The sequence below is a fragment of the Drosophila takahashii genome, chromosome 3L, assembly GCF_030179915.1.
Source record: "Drosophila takahashii strain IR98-3 E-12201 chromosome 3L, DtakHiC1v2, whole genome shotgun sequence".
NCBI lineage: Eukaryota > Metazoa > Arthropoda > Insecta > Diptera > Drosophilidae > Drosophila > Drosophila takahashii.
Genome location: NC_091680.1, coordinates 655563 through 672704, shown reverse-complemented (window position 1 = coordinate 672704; position 17142 = coordinate 655563). Strand labels below are relative to the sequence as shown.

Here is a 17142-nt window from a genome sequence, read left to right as displayed (position 1 = left end):
ATTATAGTTCAATATTATTTTAAATTGTTCTAATTATTTAAAAAAAAAAGCTGGTAAATAAATAAAAAAAAATTACACAAAATATACCATAAAAAATACCTCTGCATGCTGAAGTTATCGCGGTAATCGAAAGATTGACCATCACTAGCGGCTACTGTTAAAAAAAGTTGGCAAAATTTCGTGACTCCGGTGAAAATTGTGAAAATTCTTGAAAACCAAAGAGAAATATAAACCAAAAGCCACAGAATGCCGCGAATAATGATCAAGGGCGGCGTGTGGCGCAACACGGAGGTGAGTAATCCTATCGGATAACCCTTTACCACATGGCTGACACGGTTTTTCTCCCCCGATTCCAATCCCAATCCCCTCCAGGATGAGATCCTCAAGGCGGCGGTGATGAAGTACGGCAAGAACCAGTGGAGTCGCATTGCCTCTTTGCTGCACAGGAAATCCGCGAAGCAGTGCAAGGCCAGGTGGTACGAGTGGCTGGATCCCAGCATCAAGAAAACCGAGTGGTCCCGCGAGGAGGACGAGAAGCTGCTCCATTTGGCCAAACTGATGCCTACACAATGGCGCACCATAGCCCCGATCATCGGGAGAACGGCGGCGCAATGCCTGGAGCGATATGAGTACCTACTGTGAGTTAAGAACCCTCAAAAACCCCTTAAGAAACCCCTAATCCCTATCCTAATCCCCCCCAGCGATCAGGCACAGCGCAAGGAGGATGGCGAGGACACCATGGACGATCCGCGCAAGCTGAAACCAGGCGAAATTGATCCCAATCCCGAGACCAAGCCGGCGCGTCCCGACCCCAAAGACATGGACGAGGACGAGCTGGAAATGCTGTCCGAGGCCCGTGCCCGTTTGGCCAACACGCAGGGCAAGAAGGCCAAGCGCAAGGCGCGCGAGAAGCAGCTGGAGGAGGCCCGTCGCCTGGCCACCCTCCAAAAACGCCGGGAACTGCGAGCCGCTGGAATTGGAAGCGGAAATCGCAAGCGGATCAAGGGCATCGATTACAACGCAGAGATTCCCTTCGAGAAGCGACCCGCCTTGGGATTCTACGACACCGCCGAGGAGCATCTGCAGAAGCAGGAACCGGACTTTAATAAGATGCGCCAGCAGGATTTGGATGGAGAACTGCGATCCGAGAAGGAGGAGCGCGAAAGGAAGCGCGACAAGCAGAAGCTGAAGCAGCGCAAGGAGAACGAGGTGCCCACCGCCATGCTGCAGAACATGGAGCCGGAAAGGAAGCGCTCTAAGCTGGTGCTCCCGACGCCCCAAATCTCCGACATGGAGCTGCAGCAGGTGGTTAAACTGGGACGAGCCAGTGAGATGGCCAAGGAGATTGCGGGGGAAAGTGGCATCGAGACAACGGATGCTTTGTTGGCCGACTATTCCATCACTCCCCAGGTGGCGGCCACTCCGAGGACCCCAGCTCCCTACACCGATCGAATTATGCAGGAGGCGCAGAACATGATGGCCTTGACCCACACAGAGACTCCGCTAAAAGGAGGTCTAAACACCCCGCTCCACGAGTCTGATTTCTCTGGTGTTTTACCCAAAGCGGCTTCGATTGCTACTCCAAATACAGTGATTGCCACTCCGTTTAGAACGCAGCGAGAGGGCGGAGGAGCAGCCACTCCCGGGGGATTCCTCACGCCCTCTTCGGGGGCTTTAGTTCCAGTAAAGGGAGCAACTGGAGCTGCTATAAATACCCCCGCTTATGTGCGAGACAAACTAAGCATTAATCCCGAGGAGAGCATGGGCGTTACTGAGACCCCTGCTCTGTATAAAAACTACCAGAAACAACTAAAGTCCACGCTCCGCGAGGGTCTCTCCACCCTGCCCGCTCCCCGCAACGATTACGAGATCGTGGTGCCTGAACAAGAGGACAGCGAGCCCATGGAAACCAACACAGAGCCCGCTGTCGAGGATCAGGCGGATGTGGATGCTCGTTTGCTAGCCGAACAGGAGGCCAAACGCAAGCGGGAGCTGGAGAAGCGCTCCCAGGTCATCCAGCGCAGCCTGCCAAGGCCAACAGAGGTAAACACAAAGATTCTAAGGCCACAGTCAGAGAAACAGAACCTCACGGAGCAGCAGCAGGCGGAGGAGCTGATCAAGCACGAGATGATCACAATGCAGTGTGGGTATCCCTCTTAAATTACCTTTACTATATCATATATATTAGCCCTGCATGAATCGATTCAATGAATTATTTTGAATTTATTGTTTTATATAAATTAATTAGTTCGAATTTTAAGTTCAATAGAATTTAATAATTTTGAATTTGAATTTTGAGTTTAATAGAATTGAATGAATGAATGGCATGACTTCTGAAATAATTCAAACGACAATTTCTTTTGAAGAATGAAGTGCCTGAATTTTATTTACTATGCAGTTAACATTGATTTGTTAACAGTTTTCCACTTTTTGTTCTCAAAATCTGGCAAATTCAAAATAAAAATGGTAAAAACTTTCAATTTGTTTCACATAGAATTGAATTAAAAAATCAGAAACTTCATGGCATACTATGATAAAACAAAAATTGATTGCTTCACGCAGGGCTCGAGTGGGTATTCCTCTTAAATTACCTTTAATATATCAAATATATATCTTATATTATCCCCCAGTATACGACTCTGTGAAGGATCCCGTGCCGGGACAGTCGCAGCACAAGCTGGAGCAGCTGCAGAGCTACTTCAAGGCCAATCCCTACGAGGACATCTCGCAGCAGGAACTAACCACCGCCCGGCAGATGCTCGACGAGGAGATGGAGGTGGTCAAGGAGCGCATGTCGCACGGCGAGCTGCCGCTGGATGTGTACGCCCAGGTGTGGCAGGAGTGCCTGGGCCAGGTGCTCTACCTGCCCTCCCAGCATCGCTACACGCGCGCCAATTTGGCCAGCAAGAAGGATCGCCTGGAGTCGGCGGAGAAGCGACTGGAGACGAATCGCCGGCACATGGCCAAGGAGGCCAAGCGGTGCGGCAAGATCGAGAAGAAGCTGAAGATCCTCACCGGCGGCTACCAGGCGCGCGCCCAGGTGCTCATCAAGCAGCTGCAGGATACCTACGGTCAGATTGAGCAGAACTCCGTTTCGCTGTCCACATTCCGCTTTTTGGGTGAACAGGAGGCCATTGCGGTGCCGCGTCGTTTGGAATCCCTGCAGGAGGATGTGCGCCGGCAGATGGACCGCGAGAAGGAGCTGCAGCAAAAGTACGCCAGTTTGGTGGAGGAACGGGAATCGATTTATTCGCAAATTGAGCTGATAACCGGCGTGAGGCCCACGGCCCAGCAACTGCTGCCCCCCGCCGAACAGGAGGCTTAATTTTAAGAATCACTTAGAACACACAACTATTATCGCCCCCTCCTAATGCCCGTACTTCTGGTAGACCCACTCCTTGTTGTCCAGCGGGCAGACGAGCCGCGTCTTCAGCCAGCGCGCAATGCAGTGGTAGTGGAAGGCGTGGTTGCACTCGCCCCAGGCCACCGTGCACTCATCCTGGTTGGCATTCGGATCCGCCTGGCACTCGATGCACAGATTCATGATGTGGTTGCGGCAGATGGCGCAGTTGTCCACCGCCACGTCCCACGACCACAGGGCGTGCGCCACCCACTTCTTCACCACGAAGCGTTCCTCTTTGGCGGCACTAGATCCTCCTGCTGCTGCTGCTGCTGCTGCTGCTGCTGCTCCACTTCCCGATGGCTCCTCGTCGTTAAACTCCAGATCGTGAAAGTCCTCCGTCTCCTCAACATCCATTTCATCGGCCATTCTAATCTAATTTAATCTAATTTTTCCTCTTTTTTGTAAGTTGTGTGTACTCTAAAGTCGAATTTGATTTAAACTGTTGAAGTCCCATACATCTATCCCTTGACGTAAATTAAAAAGAGTGAGGATTTCAGTTTTGACTGGGAAAAATAAATAATTTAAGCCAATTTTAGTTTACAAAGCTCATCCAGAAAATGTTAATGGAAATATAAAATAAATATGTACAAGAAAACAAGTGGTTTTGACTTGGGGAACATATTATCCTCGACGGACCGCGAATTCTTAAGAATTTGCATGAAGACATATGTATATATAGAAATGTGTTTTCCATTGTCCAAAGAATTTTTCATTCATTATTATAATTATACTACAAATTATAATTTTAATTTGTAATACAAAAATTAGAATATCAATTAATTTTTTCCATAGATTGCTTATTATGAATGTACAAGAAAAGTAAGATTTATAAATGAAATAAGGTTTCCATTTTCTACAGAATTATTTATTACAGTTATTAAAACAAGTGTTTTTGACTTTGGTAACATATTTGTCATGTTTATTATATTGCAAATTGGAAATTAAGTCATTGTTTTTCATAGATTTCGTATTACGAATAGAAAGTAGGATTTTAAAATTAAATGGTTTTCCATTGTCCAAAGAATTTTTCATATTATAATACTACAACTTATTATTTCAATTTTTTATACATTATGAATGTACAAGAAAAGTAAGATTTATAAATGAAATGTTGCTTCCATTTTCTACATAATTATTCATTACAATTATTAATTGATTAACTATAGTTATGACTATAAGTATTAATCGTCTGGTTGTCTTAAGCGGTCTTCTCCGCCTGTGGAAGGTTTTTCGCCGTCTTTTGATGCTTCTTGCCGATGAGGTGCTGCTGCAAGGTGGTCACATGGTTCATCATCATGTTGCAGGGCTGGCAGTAGTACTGGCCAATTGGAGTGCGATAAAGGGCCAGTTCCGCGGCGTCTAGTTTCTCTAATTTCTGGGGAGGAGCCTCTGGAAGCGAGGCAGTATCTCCCGAAGCCACCGGCTGATCCTGACCAGCAGCAGCTTTCAGATTCTTCTGATGCCTGGCTCCTGCCAAGTGGATTTGCATCTGGGGAGCCGAGGTGACCACTATTTTGCACAGGCTGCAGGAGCGCTGCTCCTTGTCGTTTGGACTCTCCTGGGTAGCTACCTCCATCTCCTTGGAAGCTACTACTTCCTCCGCTTTTAAGAACAGACTGCCTATACCATGACGACCATCGGGGGGATTGGAACTGGAACCCTCTCCCTCGAACTTGCTGCTCGTGCGGACCCACTTCCCTGCTGCATCGTAGTGACCCGCTCCCGAGGGCTTCGAGATGCGCTGCTCCACCAGCTTGTGCTTCCTGCCCAAATAATGCTGGCGGGCGTGCATGGAGGAGGTGAGATCCAGGTCGCAGAGGTCGCAGTAGAAGGCATTCGGGCCGGTGGGTCCCTGCTTGGCCATCCGCTTCACCTGGGGAGCCTCCAGACCCGCCTCCGTGTAGTTCTTGGCCAGCCAGGCGCTGATGTGCCGGTCGTGGGCCTTCGATTCGTAGTGATCCCGGGCGCACTTCCTCGAGGTCACCTGCACCTTGCACAGTTCGCAATTGAGTGGCCCTATCAGGCGGTTCAGCTCCTCCGGATAACTCTCGTCGCGTCCGGGAAACAAGGCCAGCTCTGGAGATGGATCCTCCTCCATCCGCTCAGCCTTCCGTTTCAACGGAGGTCTCATGGCTGGAGAATCACCAGAGTTTCCCACTTGCTTTCCCGGCGCCACCAGACGATTGCCCGTCGGGATTTCCGGCGCTGGCGGAGATTGATTGCGGCTCCGGTCCATGGGCTCACTTGGAGGAGCTGCACCCGGCGCCAAGTGCGGAATGTGGAAGTTGCTCAGGAATCCGGGGGAGCTCATCTCGCGACTGGAGACTGAAATCTATAACCCAATGCAAAACTAGAGATGGCCCTAGAAATCACACGCATGCGTCAAACGTCAAAAAGAAAAGGTGATATGATGGGTTGTTATAAGAATAATTTCTTAGGATTTTTAATTTAAAAATTTCAAAACGTTTGATTTATATTTAAATATCTTTGGTTCTTTTTAAAGAACACATCGATATTCTATTTTTTTGCCGATGTTTCACAGTTTTTAAATGTATCATCTCTAGAACTGCTGGAAATTGGCGGCCCAACTGACCAAAATTCTTGATTTTCAAGATTTTTTCAGAATTCTATATAAAACATATTTAATTTCTGATTTTATAGATTTCAGCGAATCTTTATTTTGTTTATAGTGAAATATGGATAAAACTCCATAGAAGATTCAAAAATAAACATATTTACCCAAGTAACAAATAAAAAACCATTTATTTTTTAATTACACATTTTATTGGATTTTTGTTCAGCATAAATACATTTATGTAAATGAATTGATTTGGTGCTAAAATACTAACAGTTTTATCTTCTCGTGTTGTCCATCGGTATCAGTATCAGTATCAATGTATAAGGATCGTTTTATTCTCGGTTGCTGTATTGCATATCGTATTGTTCTCGTGTTGTGTAGCATTGGATGGGTGTAAATAAATTGCCATTTGCTTCTCTTTCGCTTTGTATTTGTATACGTTCGATTAGGTAGTTGGTTCACTTCGTTTACCATTCCGTCGTGGTGGCTTTGTAAATTTAGAATCCTCGTTTCCTCTTAGCACTTTCGGCGACTGACGGGAGCTAATTAATGTATATAATTAAGAGTGTATTTGGGGGTAAACCCTACGAACAGAGAGTTGATAATACAATATATATGGGGGGTCTGTAATAGTAATGATATACAATCAGTTTTAAACGTACATGTCTACGGGTACTAACAATTAGATAGATTTAGACGTAGGTTCTCGTATAGAATAAGAAAAAACTCGAAACAAATCGAATCGTGTAAAGCGGAAGATTGTAGATTGCGTAGCGGGATTAATCCTCGTCGTCGTTGATGGCGGCACTGCTGCGCGAGATCTTCATGTAGGCGGCGCAGATGCATTCGCACACAAAGCGGTACTGGCTCTGGAAATTAGAGATAGGTAATGAGTCAATTATTTAGAGAAAATCATAACAATACTCACCACATTCTGCACCATACAGGCACGCTGATCGCGCATCGTGCGCACAATGTCCAAGGGATAAACCGGCTCGCGGGCCTCCATTAAAGCCAAAGCGGTGTCCATCAGTATGAGCACTCCAGTGCGTCCAATTCCCGCCGAGCAGTGGACGATCACAGGTGGATTGGCGGCACTGATGCATCTATAAATAAATATGTTATTATAATCTTGTAATCTTCTTCCCATCTGATTAACTCACTGATGCACGCTCGTCGAGACGGGCGTCTCGTCCTCCGGAGTGGCTCCATTGCTGGCCGCGCACTTGCGCTCCCTCATCAGGCCACCGTTCTCGTCCGCATCCGCATCGGCGTCCATCAGTCGCACCTGCTTCAGGCTCTCCTCAATCTCCTGCAGCAGCGTGCGATTCCTGGCGGCGCGCACTCGCTCCGTAAACTCCAGGAAGAGCTGCGGATCGGAGGGCACACAGTGGTCCGGCCAGGCCAGGTACTGCATGTGGTGGATGTGCCGCTGCTCGTGCTTGTCCTTCAGCACAAACTCGCGGAAGACGAAGCTGCCCGTTTCGTCTGGTTTCTCGCTCAGGCAGCGCACCGAAAAGCCCTCCGCCAGCTGAAGCTCCTCGCCAGTCACTGGCCAGTACTGGTGGCACTTCTGGCGACCCGACTCCATCACCGTCGTGAGCATCACCAGCAGGTGGCTGCTCTCCTGCTGCACCATGCGCCAAAAGTCCGTCGTGGTGCTGGCCAGTGGTCCCTGGGTGGCAATATACCGGTTAACCGCACCGCCGGGAATCTCCATATTCACATAGTTGGCGTTGATGTAGTCGCCCGTTAGCGAGTTGACCAGAGAGACCCGAGTGCAGTCATCTGAAGGGAAAAAAGGGGGTTATTCTAAGTTTAAAGTATTAATTTAAGATTTTCTTGGGTTGCCGAATATTACAAAAATATTGTATCGATGATATCTCGATATTTTCGATATTTTTGATACTTTTTTTAAATTTAGAATTAAAAAGTAACTAAAGCAAAAATATCAAAGACATATACATCTTAGCTTAATACAAAAATATCGATTTTATCGATATCTTATTCCGATATTTTGATTTAATATCAACAACCCTAGATTAAAAGTATTATTTAAGATTTTCTAGGGTGGTCGAATATTACAAAAATATTTTATCGATATTTCGATATTTTCGATGTTTTCGATATTTTTTTTTAAATTTAGAATGAAAATGTAACCAACGCAAAAATATCAAAGACAATATAATCATATATTCGAAATTTCACGATATAACATCCTAATTTGATACAAAAATATCGATATTTTGATATATTTTCAACAACCCTAGATTTTTCCCTTGAAACTTACATGGCGATATGTCTCGATATCGGTTCTTGGGTGCATTTCCCGGCTTGCGAGCCTCTGTGATGGCCAGATCCGGATTCTTCCTGTACATCAGCTCGTACTGGGCGAGCAGGGCGCCCGAGGCGAGGCCATCGCTGAGCAGCAGCAGGCTCTGGGTGAACAGAGCGTCGCCGTCGAGCAGATTGGAGTGCGATCCGATCTCATCGCTCTCGGGAACGTACTGGTACAGGGGTTCCTCCTCTAGGAGCAGCGGAGCACAGCGCTGGGGGCGCACCGTCAGCAGCAGTTCACCGCTGGCCTGGTGACGGCAATCGCGAATCATGGCCACCACCTGTTCGTGACGCAGTCCGTGAACATCCCTGCCATTAATCATGAGCACCTCGTCGCCCTCGCAAACACGCGGAGTGCAGCGATCGGCGGGCGTATGCGGAACCACCTTGGAAACCTGAACGGGCAGGCTCAGATCCACGCCACCCTTCACATTGAACCCGTAGCGTCCCTGCTCGTCGGCCTGCAGACGGATGGTGATGAGGTCGCTGCCGCTCTCCGGCTGCTGCTGCTGACCCACTGCATCCGCGATGGTCGTGGGCAGCAGGAGGGGACTGTGCTGGCCGGAGCTGTAGGCGGGCGGCATGGGCGAAGGTGAGGCGGACTCGAAGCGCCGCGTGCACTGCTCGATGAAGCCCACGTCGCTGTAATATAATTAAATATTAGATAATGTAATATATAAATTATATATTAGAGCCCTGCGTGGATCATTCAATTTTTGTTGAATGAATTATTTTGAATTATTTCGGAATTCATGCCATTCATTCATTCAATTCTATTAAACTCAAAATTCTAATTAATTCTATTCTATTAAACTCAAAATTCTAATTAATTCATTCATATAAAACAAATAATTCAAAATAATTAATTGAATCTATTTATGCAGGGCTCTATTATAAATCCCATTTCCCACTTACAGCTGGATGTCGTACTCGTCGCTCTGCTGCTCCCAGGCCTTTCGGGGCATGGATTCCGCCTCCTTGGAAGTCACCTTGTTGTCTCGGCTCGTCTTGGTGATGGTCAGAATGGTGCCTCCTCCTCCGGCGGCTAACTTCCCATTATTGTGGGAGGTGGCGCTCTCGGAGCCGCTGTGCTGCAGCATCGGAGTTCCGCCCGAGGAGCCCGAAGTTCCGCCACCGGCTGCTCCTCCCAGGAATCTCTTACTAGGCGAACGCACAAAGACCTTGTGAATGCGACCGCGCTGCTTGGACTCCTGAACCGCCTGAAGCTCCGTGCGTCCCGAGTAGTAGAACTTGCTTCCCAAACTAATGTTTAAGAAGCGCGAGAGGCGATGGGGCCTCTTCAGGCGGAAGAAGCTGTGGTGCTCCACGCACGACTTCCACAGCGCCTTGGCGTGCTTGTGGCTGCTCATTCCGAAGCCCAGCAAAGTATCGTAGTTCTCGCTGGGCTCGCGACGCAGCTGGATGAAGAAATCCTTGCGCTTGAACGACACCTTGACCATCTTGCTCCACGAGAAGGTGTTCACGCGCAGCGAGTGCTGGAAGACGAGCAGTCCCACCGCCGAAACGCCCAGCTGCAGCTCCTTGCCATTTGAGTCGGTGGCCTTGTGCAGGTCAATGCCGTACAGCTCCAGCCGCTTGGCGTGCTCCAGGTAGTTGTACTCCGCATCCGCAGGCAGTTGGCCGCGGTGCAGCTTGTGCAGCTCTCCCACCTTTCGCTCCGCCTCTGTAGATTGATCGCAGAGCAGCTGCATGCCGCTCAAATAGCCCGGCTGGTGTTCCGGCGCATTGAAGTCGCCCAACTCGGCTGTGAAATGGAGGAAGATTGGATTAATAACTTTGAAATGATCTCAAAAAGATCCGCTACTCACACTGCACCGTGTAGCTGGCAAGCAGGCACTGGGTGTTGCTGGAGCATGGCAGCTTGCCCAGCAAAATGTGGCGCTTGATCTGCAGATAGAACTGGTAGCGAGTGAACTCCTCCTGCAGGCGGCTGGGATCGCTTACAAAGAACTGAAAGAAGGAAGGGAGGATGTTATGTTAATTTATCATTTAGTAAATAGAAAGCATCTAACTAACCTTAACCCTAAATTCTAATAATGGAACGGCATCGTTGTCGAGGGAAACGCTGCTGCATTGCTTCTTGAACTGCTTCTGGGCATCCACCCATCTCTGTGGAAAGGAAAAAAGTAGATAAATTAGAAATGAGCTAAAGAAATGGAAAGAAATCTCCACGACTTACCACAACGTCACCCGGCTTCTGTGGAAATAGTAGGCCAAAGTAGTCCCTTTCGGATAGCTCGAGATATTGAAAGACCTGATCCAAGAGTTCAGAGCCTTTCGCACGTTTCTAAAGGAGAAGAAAGGATGATGATTAGCTAAGCTGTTTATAAAAAAAAATCCGAAAAACCCTTTATTTTCTAGGCCAACTAAAGGCCTCTATCTTGTATAGAATTTTCTTACTAAAGTGTAGGTTTTTGATAAGAACTGTTTCTCAAGTGAAATTAATTCTTTTAATTAATATTTGCTCAACACTTCTACTGACAATAACTGGTGTCAAATAAAAAGCAACCTCAAAAGCCAATCTATGCTTGAATTTCTCCCCCTATTGTGTTTGGTGCAATTACAGTGATTAAACTACTTCCATTTAGGTGCAATTTGGTAGACAGATTTATAATTTTCAACCGCACACACTACTCGATCATCGAGGTGAAAGAAAGTGAAACCTCGGATGGAGATTGGAAAACAATGCGGACAAGTGCGTGTCTGGAGATGTTAGTCGAGATGAAAGTGAGTTTCGAGTGCTGAGCCAAAAAATGAGCAGATAAAAAGTGAATAAATGAATAGTGATGATTAAACCTCGAAAACTTTCTTTGTTTTGACTGCGATTCGCATATCGTATAATTAAGCTAATGCGGTTTGAATATCAGAGGAAAGAGATTTTCTCAATGCCTGCTCTCTGCCGCCTCACGCACAGTATACCCACTTTAAACATGCTGTTATTCTAGGCATTAAATCAATTATAATTAAAGAGCTAGGAATATGAGGTTTTGAGGGTTGTAACTATGTAAAACAAACCCCTGCTTACCTCGATCCGAAAGGTGTGCGTGATGTCATCTAGGAACAGGACGGTGACGCATTGCTGCCGTTGCGGGTTCTTCTTGTCGCGCGCCAGTTCTGGGCCGCCTCCTCTCAGGCGAAAGGTTCTGGTCAGGTTGCTCAGTCGGAAGCGCTCAAACATGACCGAGCTCCATGAACTCCATGATTCGGGTACCGAGGGATCGAGGGGCGAGAAAGTCGACGTATATCACGTGTGGAGGGCGCTGATTGCGGCGGAGAAGTAGGAGCTCCTCCTGGCTCGGCTTCTTGTTTATTCGATAAATTGGCAAGAGTATTTGTTGATTTCTGTTTGCTTTTAATGCTGGCTGCTTGTTTTGTTTCCAGTTAACTTCTTGGCTGCCCTCCTCGGCTCCTTTTCATGTGGATGGATCTCTGATTGACTGAAAATCGAGAGCTGGTGAGAAACGAGGTTTATGCGAGCACCGACTTACGGCTGGATAATAAGCAATGAAAAAAGCTATTCGCTCCTCTTCCGCTGCAGTTGTTTATTTTCCTAGTTGTTATTTTTTATCCAACACAACACACAACTTCACTCACTCACTTACCACCTAACAACGCAGGCCTGCCCCTCATTTCCATATGCCCCGCGGAATTGAATGGTGCATACTTCCACGTATTGCAAACCCAGACAAACAAACCAAGTCGACTGCTGGGTGACTAATAATTTGTCTTTGAGACCTTTCTTTGCCTCGCAACCCATCGGAAAGCCCAGAATAACTGTTGTCAAACTTGTAGATAAGGTTTAGTGGAGAGGGCATTACAAATACACAAATACAAACATTTGTGCACTAGGCAAAAAATAATCAATTCCTGGAATTCATGTTTATACTTGAAAACCTAAAATTGAAAGCTCGGCTTATCTTTACGTTTCTAAAAATATTTATGAAAAGCACGAATGGGAAATATACTTTGAAATGTAAGGAATATATGAAATAAACTGCTTCCTTTAAAGCAGTCTAACTAGAGCTTTAGAAATATCGATGTTACCGATATTTTCGATATTTTTCTGACGTTTTACGACAGATACCTTAACCATCTCGAAAGCAAGAATAGGAAATATACTTATAAACATATATGAAAGTTATGAAATTATAAACTATACTGCTTGCTTTAAAGCAGTGTAATTAGAGTTTAAACAATATCGATATTTTTCCGACATTCTTCGTCAGATACCTTGACCATCTGGAAACTCTCGTTTCTTTCAGTGCTCTTGCCCCAAGCCGTGTGGCACAAATCGTCTTTGCTAATGATTGATGTGCCGTGTAATTGGCTTAAATGCTCTCGACTAATATACACAGAGGCCCCAAGTATCTGTGTGTGCATAATTGTAAGCACTATTCCAGCTATTTTACCTTTCAACCTTATTTTTATTTTCCGCGGACGTTGACTGTTCTTCTGAACTGGGTTAAAACCGCTTTTGTTGAGCGGCGCGAATTAAAAAGGGCCAAGAAGTCGGATACAGAGCTTTATGCCCGTAGTTACCAAGCAGTTGTTAGTAATTATCGAACGGGGCGCTAACTGGCGAATTCCCTTGAGTCAGTGGCCGCTTTTAGCCAGATATCGGGGGTGTTAAGCCTTCGATCGATAACGAAATGAGACATAGCCACTGGCTTGATTCCTGAATTTCTAGTAGGAAACCATGATCTTTCGTTTTCTTTCTTTGGCGTGGGAGGGAGCGCAATTGTCGCAAGTAAAAATATCTCAGAGTAGGGATAGATATTTCTGTATGCTGTTCTAAATAAATAATACGTTTCCGGACTGTTGTCAGGCGAAAGAGAGCGACAGATGGGTAAAACAGGCGGATCTAGATTCTAAAAGCAAAACTAATGCCAGATCTATCACTTAACTAGAAAAGAATGACAAAGACATAATTTATGTGGTGGCCCAAAGAAATCACAAATGGGCAATAAATAAATGTGGCTTAAGTGATCGACTGCCAATAGGTTGGTTTCCTCATCGACCTTACTTCCCTCGTTTCATTATCAATGTGTGTAAATCATTAGCGCAAACACAAAGTGAAATGTAGTGAGGAAATCGAAAATAAGCAGTGCCTATTGGAATGTGTTTTTTAAAGCAAAAAACTTATCGCTACTTTATAAAATTTTTTTAAAATGTGTCATTAGAGTGAAAATGTGACTTATATTTCGTTATAATTTTCTTCATTTTACATTTAACAATTGCAAAAAATGGTAAACGAGAACCACTGTGTTTGCTTGGGTTATCAACAGGTTGGCGAAAACAGAACACAATCAGAATATTATTAAAAACAAACAAATGGTTGCGTCATTCTCGGACGCCCACGGGACAGGGTTATGAAATTAGATGAATGGTGGGGGAAGCGGGAAACCAATGCCCCACGTTGGGCGCCATATTTGCCCGGAAGCCAGTTTAGTTCGGTGTCCATTTAGGGCAGCTTGTCAATGGACGACTGCCATTCAGTCGCTTTGACTTTTCATTATGAAATCGAAATCGCAATGGACAACACCTAGGTTCCCCATTGGGGTGTCCATTGTTTGACCGCTCTTCCTCGTTTTTTTCGGTTCGTTGACCGACTTTCTGTGCGAAATTATCAGTGGGACACATATTTGCATTTTATGTTTGTTTGTTTACCCAGCTCTTTGCTCTTTCTCCATCGCGTTGACCGAATAACGGTCTGGGGGCAGCCTCAGCTTCCGTTTCTTTCTGCGGCTCTTTCTTTGTTCGCTTGAACTGAACTGCAGAGTAGAGAAGACAAGAGCTCTTGCCAAACCAGTTGGAGTCTATAAAGCTAACGCAGCACTTTCTTAGGGCCTCGACTCTGACCTCCGACTCTCGGCAAAGTACTTGTGATCTCGTCTTGGGATTGGGATTGTCGAGAGTGCTCATCACTCAACAGGGGTTGCTCAATCAATGAAACCATTGCGGAGACCTGAGACAAGGGCAATGGGCACAATGGATCTGGATCCATATGAGGTAATGGAAACCGCAGACGTGGAACTTCCAAGGAAACGAAACTCGAGAAATGCCAGCCACAGGGAAAACAACAAAGCCTAGGCAAAACAAAGGGGGCGTTAAGATAAGCTTTCAGATGTGGGTTGTTCTTAGGGGGGCAATGTGGCGTTGGAGGCGATAAGCGGGGGGGTACAACCCGATGTCACTCAACTTCAATTACACGCGACATCCTTCAAGCCGGTTTCCATTTATAGAAGGAGCTGCTTTCGACGCCTGGCAACCCCAATCAAAGTCAAATTAGAGTGGGAAAAACATATGGATGGGCTATTAAATAAATAAATATTTTAAGATCTTATAGTGTATTTTTTATCAAATCGAAAAAACTAGTAAATTAATTTTATAAAATTTTCTAAATTATAAGGGAAAATTAAATTATTTTTTTAAAAGTATTTTTCCCTTGTAATAAAAAAATTAAAATGAGGGAGCTGAAAGCAAAAAGCTTGGACTAAATTGAATTTCCCGGTTACAGGGGTTGTGGTCCACCTGGTGGCGGCACCCTTCGGGAAATTGCTTTTAAAATGGAGCTGGCAACTCTGGGGGGAAAAACAGGTTATACCTACTCCCCGATTGATTTTCTCTCGTGCCGGAGACGCATCAATTACGCTGGCCTGGCATTAATTATCGGCTGGCGTATGCATTTGTTGGGTTTACTTTATGTCTGCCCATAGCCCATATACCGTTATGCCTCAGGGTTGCCATGTGTTCTTGGTGGAAGGGGTGGCGACCCCAGGAAGGGATGGGGTATTTCACCCAAGGCGGGGTTTAGTCCGCTTATCGCTGTTTGCCTTTTAATTTTTATTGCTTTTACTGGCAGGGTGAAGACGGGGGAAAGGGGGTGTGAGGAGTAAGGAGCACACCCCGTGAGTGTTTGTTCAGCGCTCAACATTCTGAATATGCTATTTTCGTGTTCATATTCCACATGCAACACAGTCCCCGGCTGAAGACCCGGGCGACACTCATACACACCCAGAAGCACTCGCACAAAATGATTTAGTGTAATTAAAAAAGATTTTTAAGAATTATTAAATTGATGAAGCTATTGAAATTACAAAAAAATTTACGTAGGTTGACGAAAAATGTTCATTCCTGAACACTAATCCAAAGAGTTCTAAATAAAATTAGATAAAAACCTAATAATATTGTCATTTTCCATATATTGGTAAACAACATTTTTTTGACCTATTTTACCAAAAAAAAAAGTAGATTATATAAATACTGTAAATGTATAGCTCATCTAAAATTAAAATTATTAAATGGCTTTAATAAATATAAAATTGTCAATGTAAAAAAAAAATTATATTTTCCGTTGGTCTTTGTCCTATCGAACTAATTAGTTTCAGAATTTCTTTAGTATAATTTGTTTTGTATTCTCACAGTGTAGAATCGCAGCTGATTTGCGTTTCTTTCATTATTCCCCCTTTCTTTTGATTGGGGCATTTGTAGTTGTTGTTGTGCATGACAACTTGACGGGGCGAATCAAAAGGGGGAGTGGCCGAGTTGCAGTTACGGTTAATTGACGAATTTGTAAACAAACAATCAGCGATTAATTGCAGTGCATCTTGGCTTGTCACTTCCGCCATTGCATTGCATTCGTGCGGCTTAAAAGAACTATACGTGTGTGTGTGTGAGCCACCTCTAATTCCTTCTCTTTCCCGCCTGCATTCAAAATCCGGAAGAGGCTCCCAGCGGGAACATTCCTGTGGAAAATATGATATTTTCATGAGGTTTCTCCATACAAGCGGAAGAGACTAAACCTCATTTACCCCTTACATTTCTTCCGTCTCTGGTTTCAAAATACACGGGGGTGACACAAAAAGTAAGGGGGAAATGAGGTTTCTATGTGGTTTTCCTAGGGAATTTACATTTTCCCTACACCGTCGCCTGCTGAAAGATACAGGATTTCCAACACTTTCTGCTAAAAGGAACAGGATTTTCAGCACACAAAGAACCACCTTCTCACTTTCCCGGTGGGCTGTGTGAGGGAAAGGGACGGATGCAGACGGAGGGCAAGAGGAAGAATAATAATAATTAATTACACACACATTCTTACCTTTCTTTTCGCTGCTGTACTTGCTTAGATTATTTCTCCTTTTCCTTGTTTTTTATTAAATAAATGCTAAATATGTTTGCAGCACACACATGCACTTGGTGCACAGACACCGACATTCACGCACACACTCACACTGCAGCAGCGGCTTCGTGGAAAAGTCAACAAATCTTCGGGTGGAAAACACAATTTAATTCGCACCGAACGCTAAACAATAAACAAAAATGCGCGAGTTCGTTTTTAACTTAAATCCTTTCGCATTTCTTGGGGGTTTTCTCGGAAACGGAGGAAAAGAAAACAAACCGAACGAAACAGAACCGACGGCGAAAAAAATTATAGACAGTGTGACCGCAGAATTATCGGGCAATTATACCATCCGGCTGTAGGGAATATACCATTTCTATTTTGCTTAAATATACCAAAAACAGTTTATCGATAGTTGCACTCATGTTTAAGCGCTCTGTTAACTTTTTAATCTCGGTTCTTCCCACTGATAACATTTAACTGTTAAGTCTAAACAAATTTGGTCGATATTTTAAAAAAATTTTAACACTAATTTTTTTTATTTATAAATTTCTATAAATTATTTGTATTTAAGTTCTGTTGATACAGTTCTACTTTAACATTATTTTTTAATTTTTACAAATTGCTCATTAACTTGAAGTATAAAATTAGAACGATTATAGTTTTACATTCGAAGTTATATAA

The 17142-nt window shown here is 44.8% G+C and overlaps 4 protein-coding genes across 5 annotated transcripts; 1 reads left to right on the top strand and 3 right to left on the bottom strand.

Moving 5' to 3' along the window:
- The first annotated feature begins 134 nt into the window (after positions 1-134).
- Cdc5 (cell division cycle protein 21) lies at positions 135-4001 on the top strand. The gene is made up of 4 exons (XM_017155844.3): positions 135-291; positions 373-638; positions 702-2143; positions 2631-4001. Exons 1-4 carry the CDS (start codon positions 247-249, stop codon positions 3323-3325), a joined length of 2448 nt encoding a protein of 815 aa, XP_017011333.2. The 5' UTR covers positions 135-246; the 3' UTR covers positions 3326-4001.
- On the bottom strand, positions 3368-3769 carry Roc1b (Regulator of cullins 1b). Its single transcript, XM_070214596.1, has one exon. The coding sequence runs from the start codon at positions 3767-3769 to the stop codon at positions 3368-3370; it is 402 nt and encodes a 133-aa protein (XP_070070697.1).
- A 302-nt stretch (positions 4002-4303) lies between the features above and the next one.
- LOC108066994 (zinc finger matrin-type protein 4) lies at positions 4304-5785 on the bottom strand. Its single transcript, XM_017155805.3, has one exon. It carries the CDS (start codon positions 5712-5714, stop codon positions 4602-4604), a length of 1113 nt encoding a protein of 370 aa, XP_017011294.2. The 5' UTR covers positions 5715-5785; the 3' UTR covers positions 4304-4601.
- Positions 5786-6164: 379 nt separating this feature from the next.
- On the bottom strand, positions 6165-16792 carry Ptpmeg (protein tyrosine phosphatase Meg). Of its 2 annotated transcripts, XR_011418803.1 has the most exons (11): positions 16438-16792; positions 11365-11776; positions 10519-10626; positions 10356-10448; positions 10148-10289; positions 9234-10083; positions 8272-8960; positions 7145-7769; positions 6910-7087; positions 6644-6850; positions 6165-6565 (listed from the first exon to the last, which is right to left on the bottom strand). XR_011418803.1 is itself a non-coding variant. In XM_017155838.3 (10 exons), the coding sequence occupies exons 2-10, from the start codon at positions 11515-11517 to the stop codon at positions 6761-6763; spliced, it is 2928 nt and encodes a 975-aa protein (XP_017011327.2). In that variant the 5' UTR covers positions 11518-11776; positions 16438-16792; the 3' UTR covers positions 6165-6760. The 2 variants fall into 2 exon arrangements, 1 of the variants encoding a protein (XP_017011327.2); XM_017155838.3 differs by having other exon boundaries at positions 6165-6850.
- Between the last annotated feature and the right edge of the window lie 350 nt (positions 16793-17142).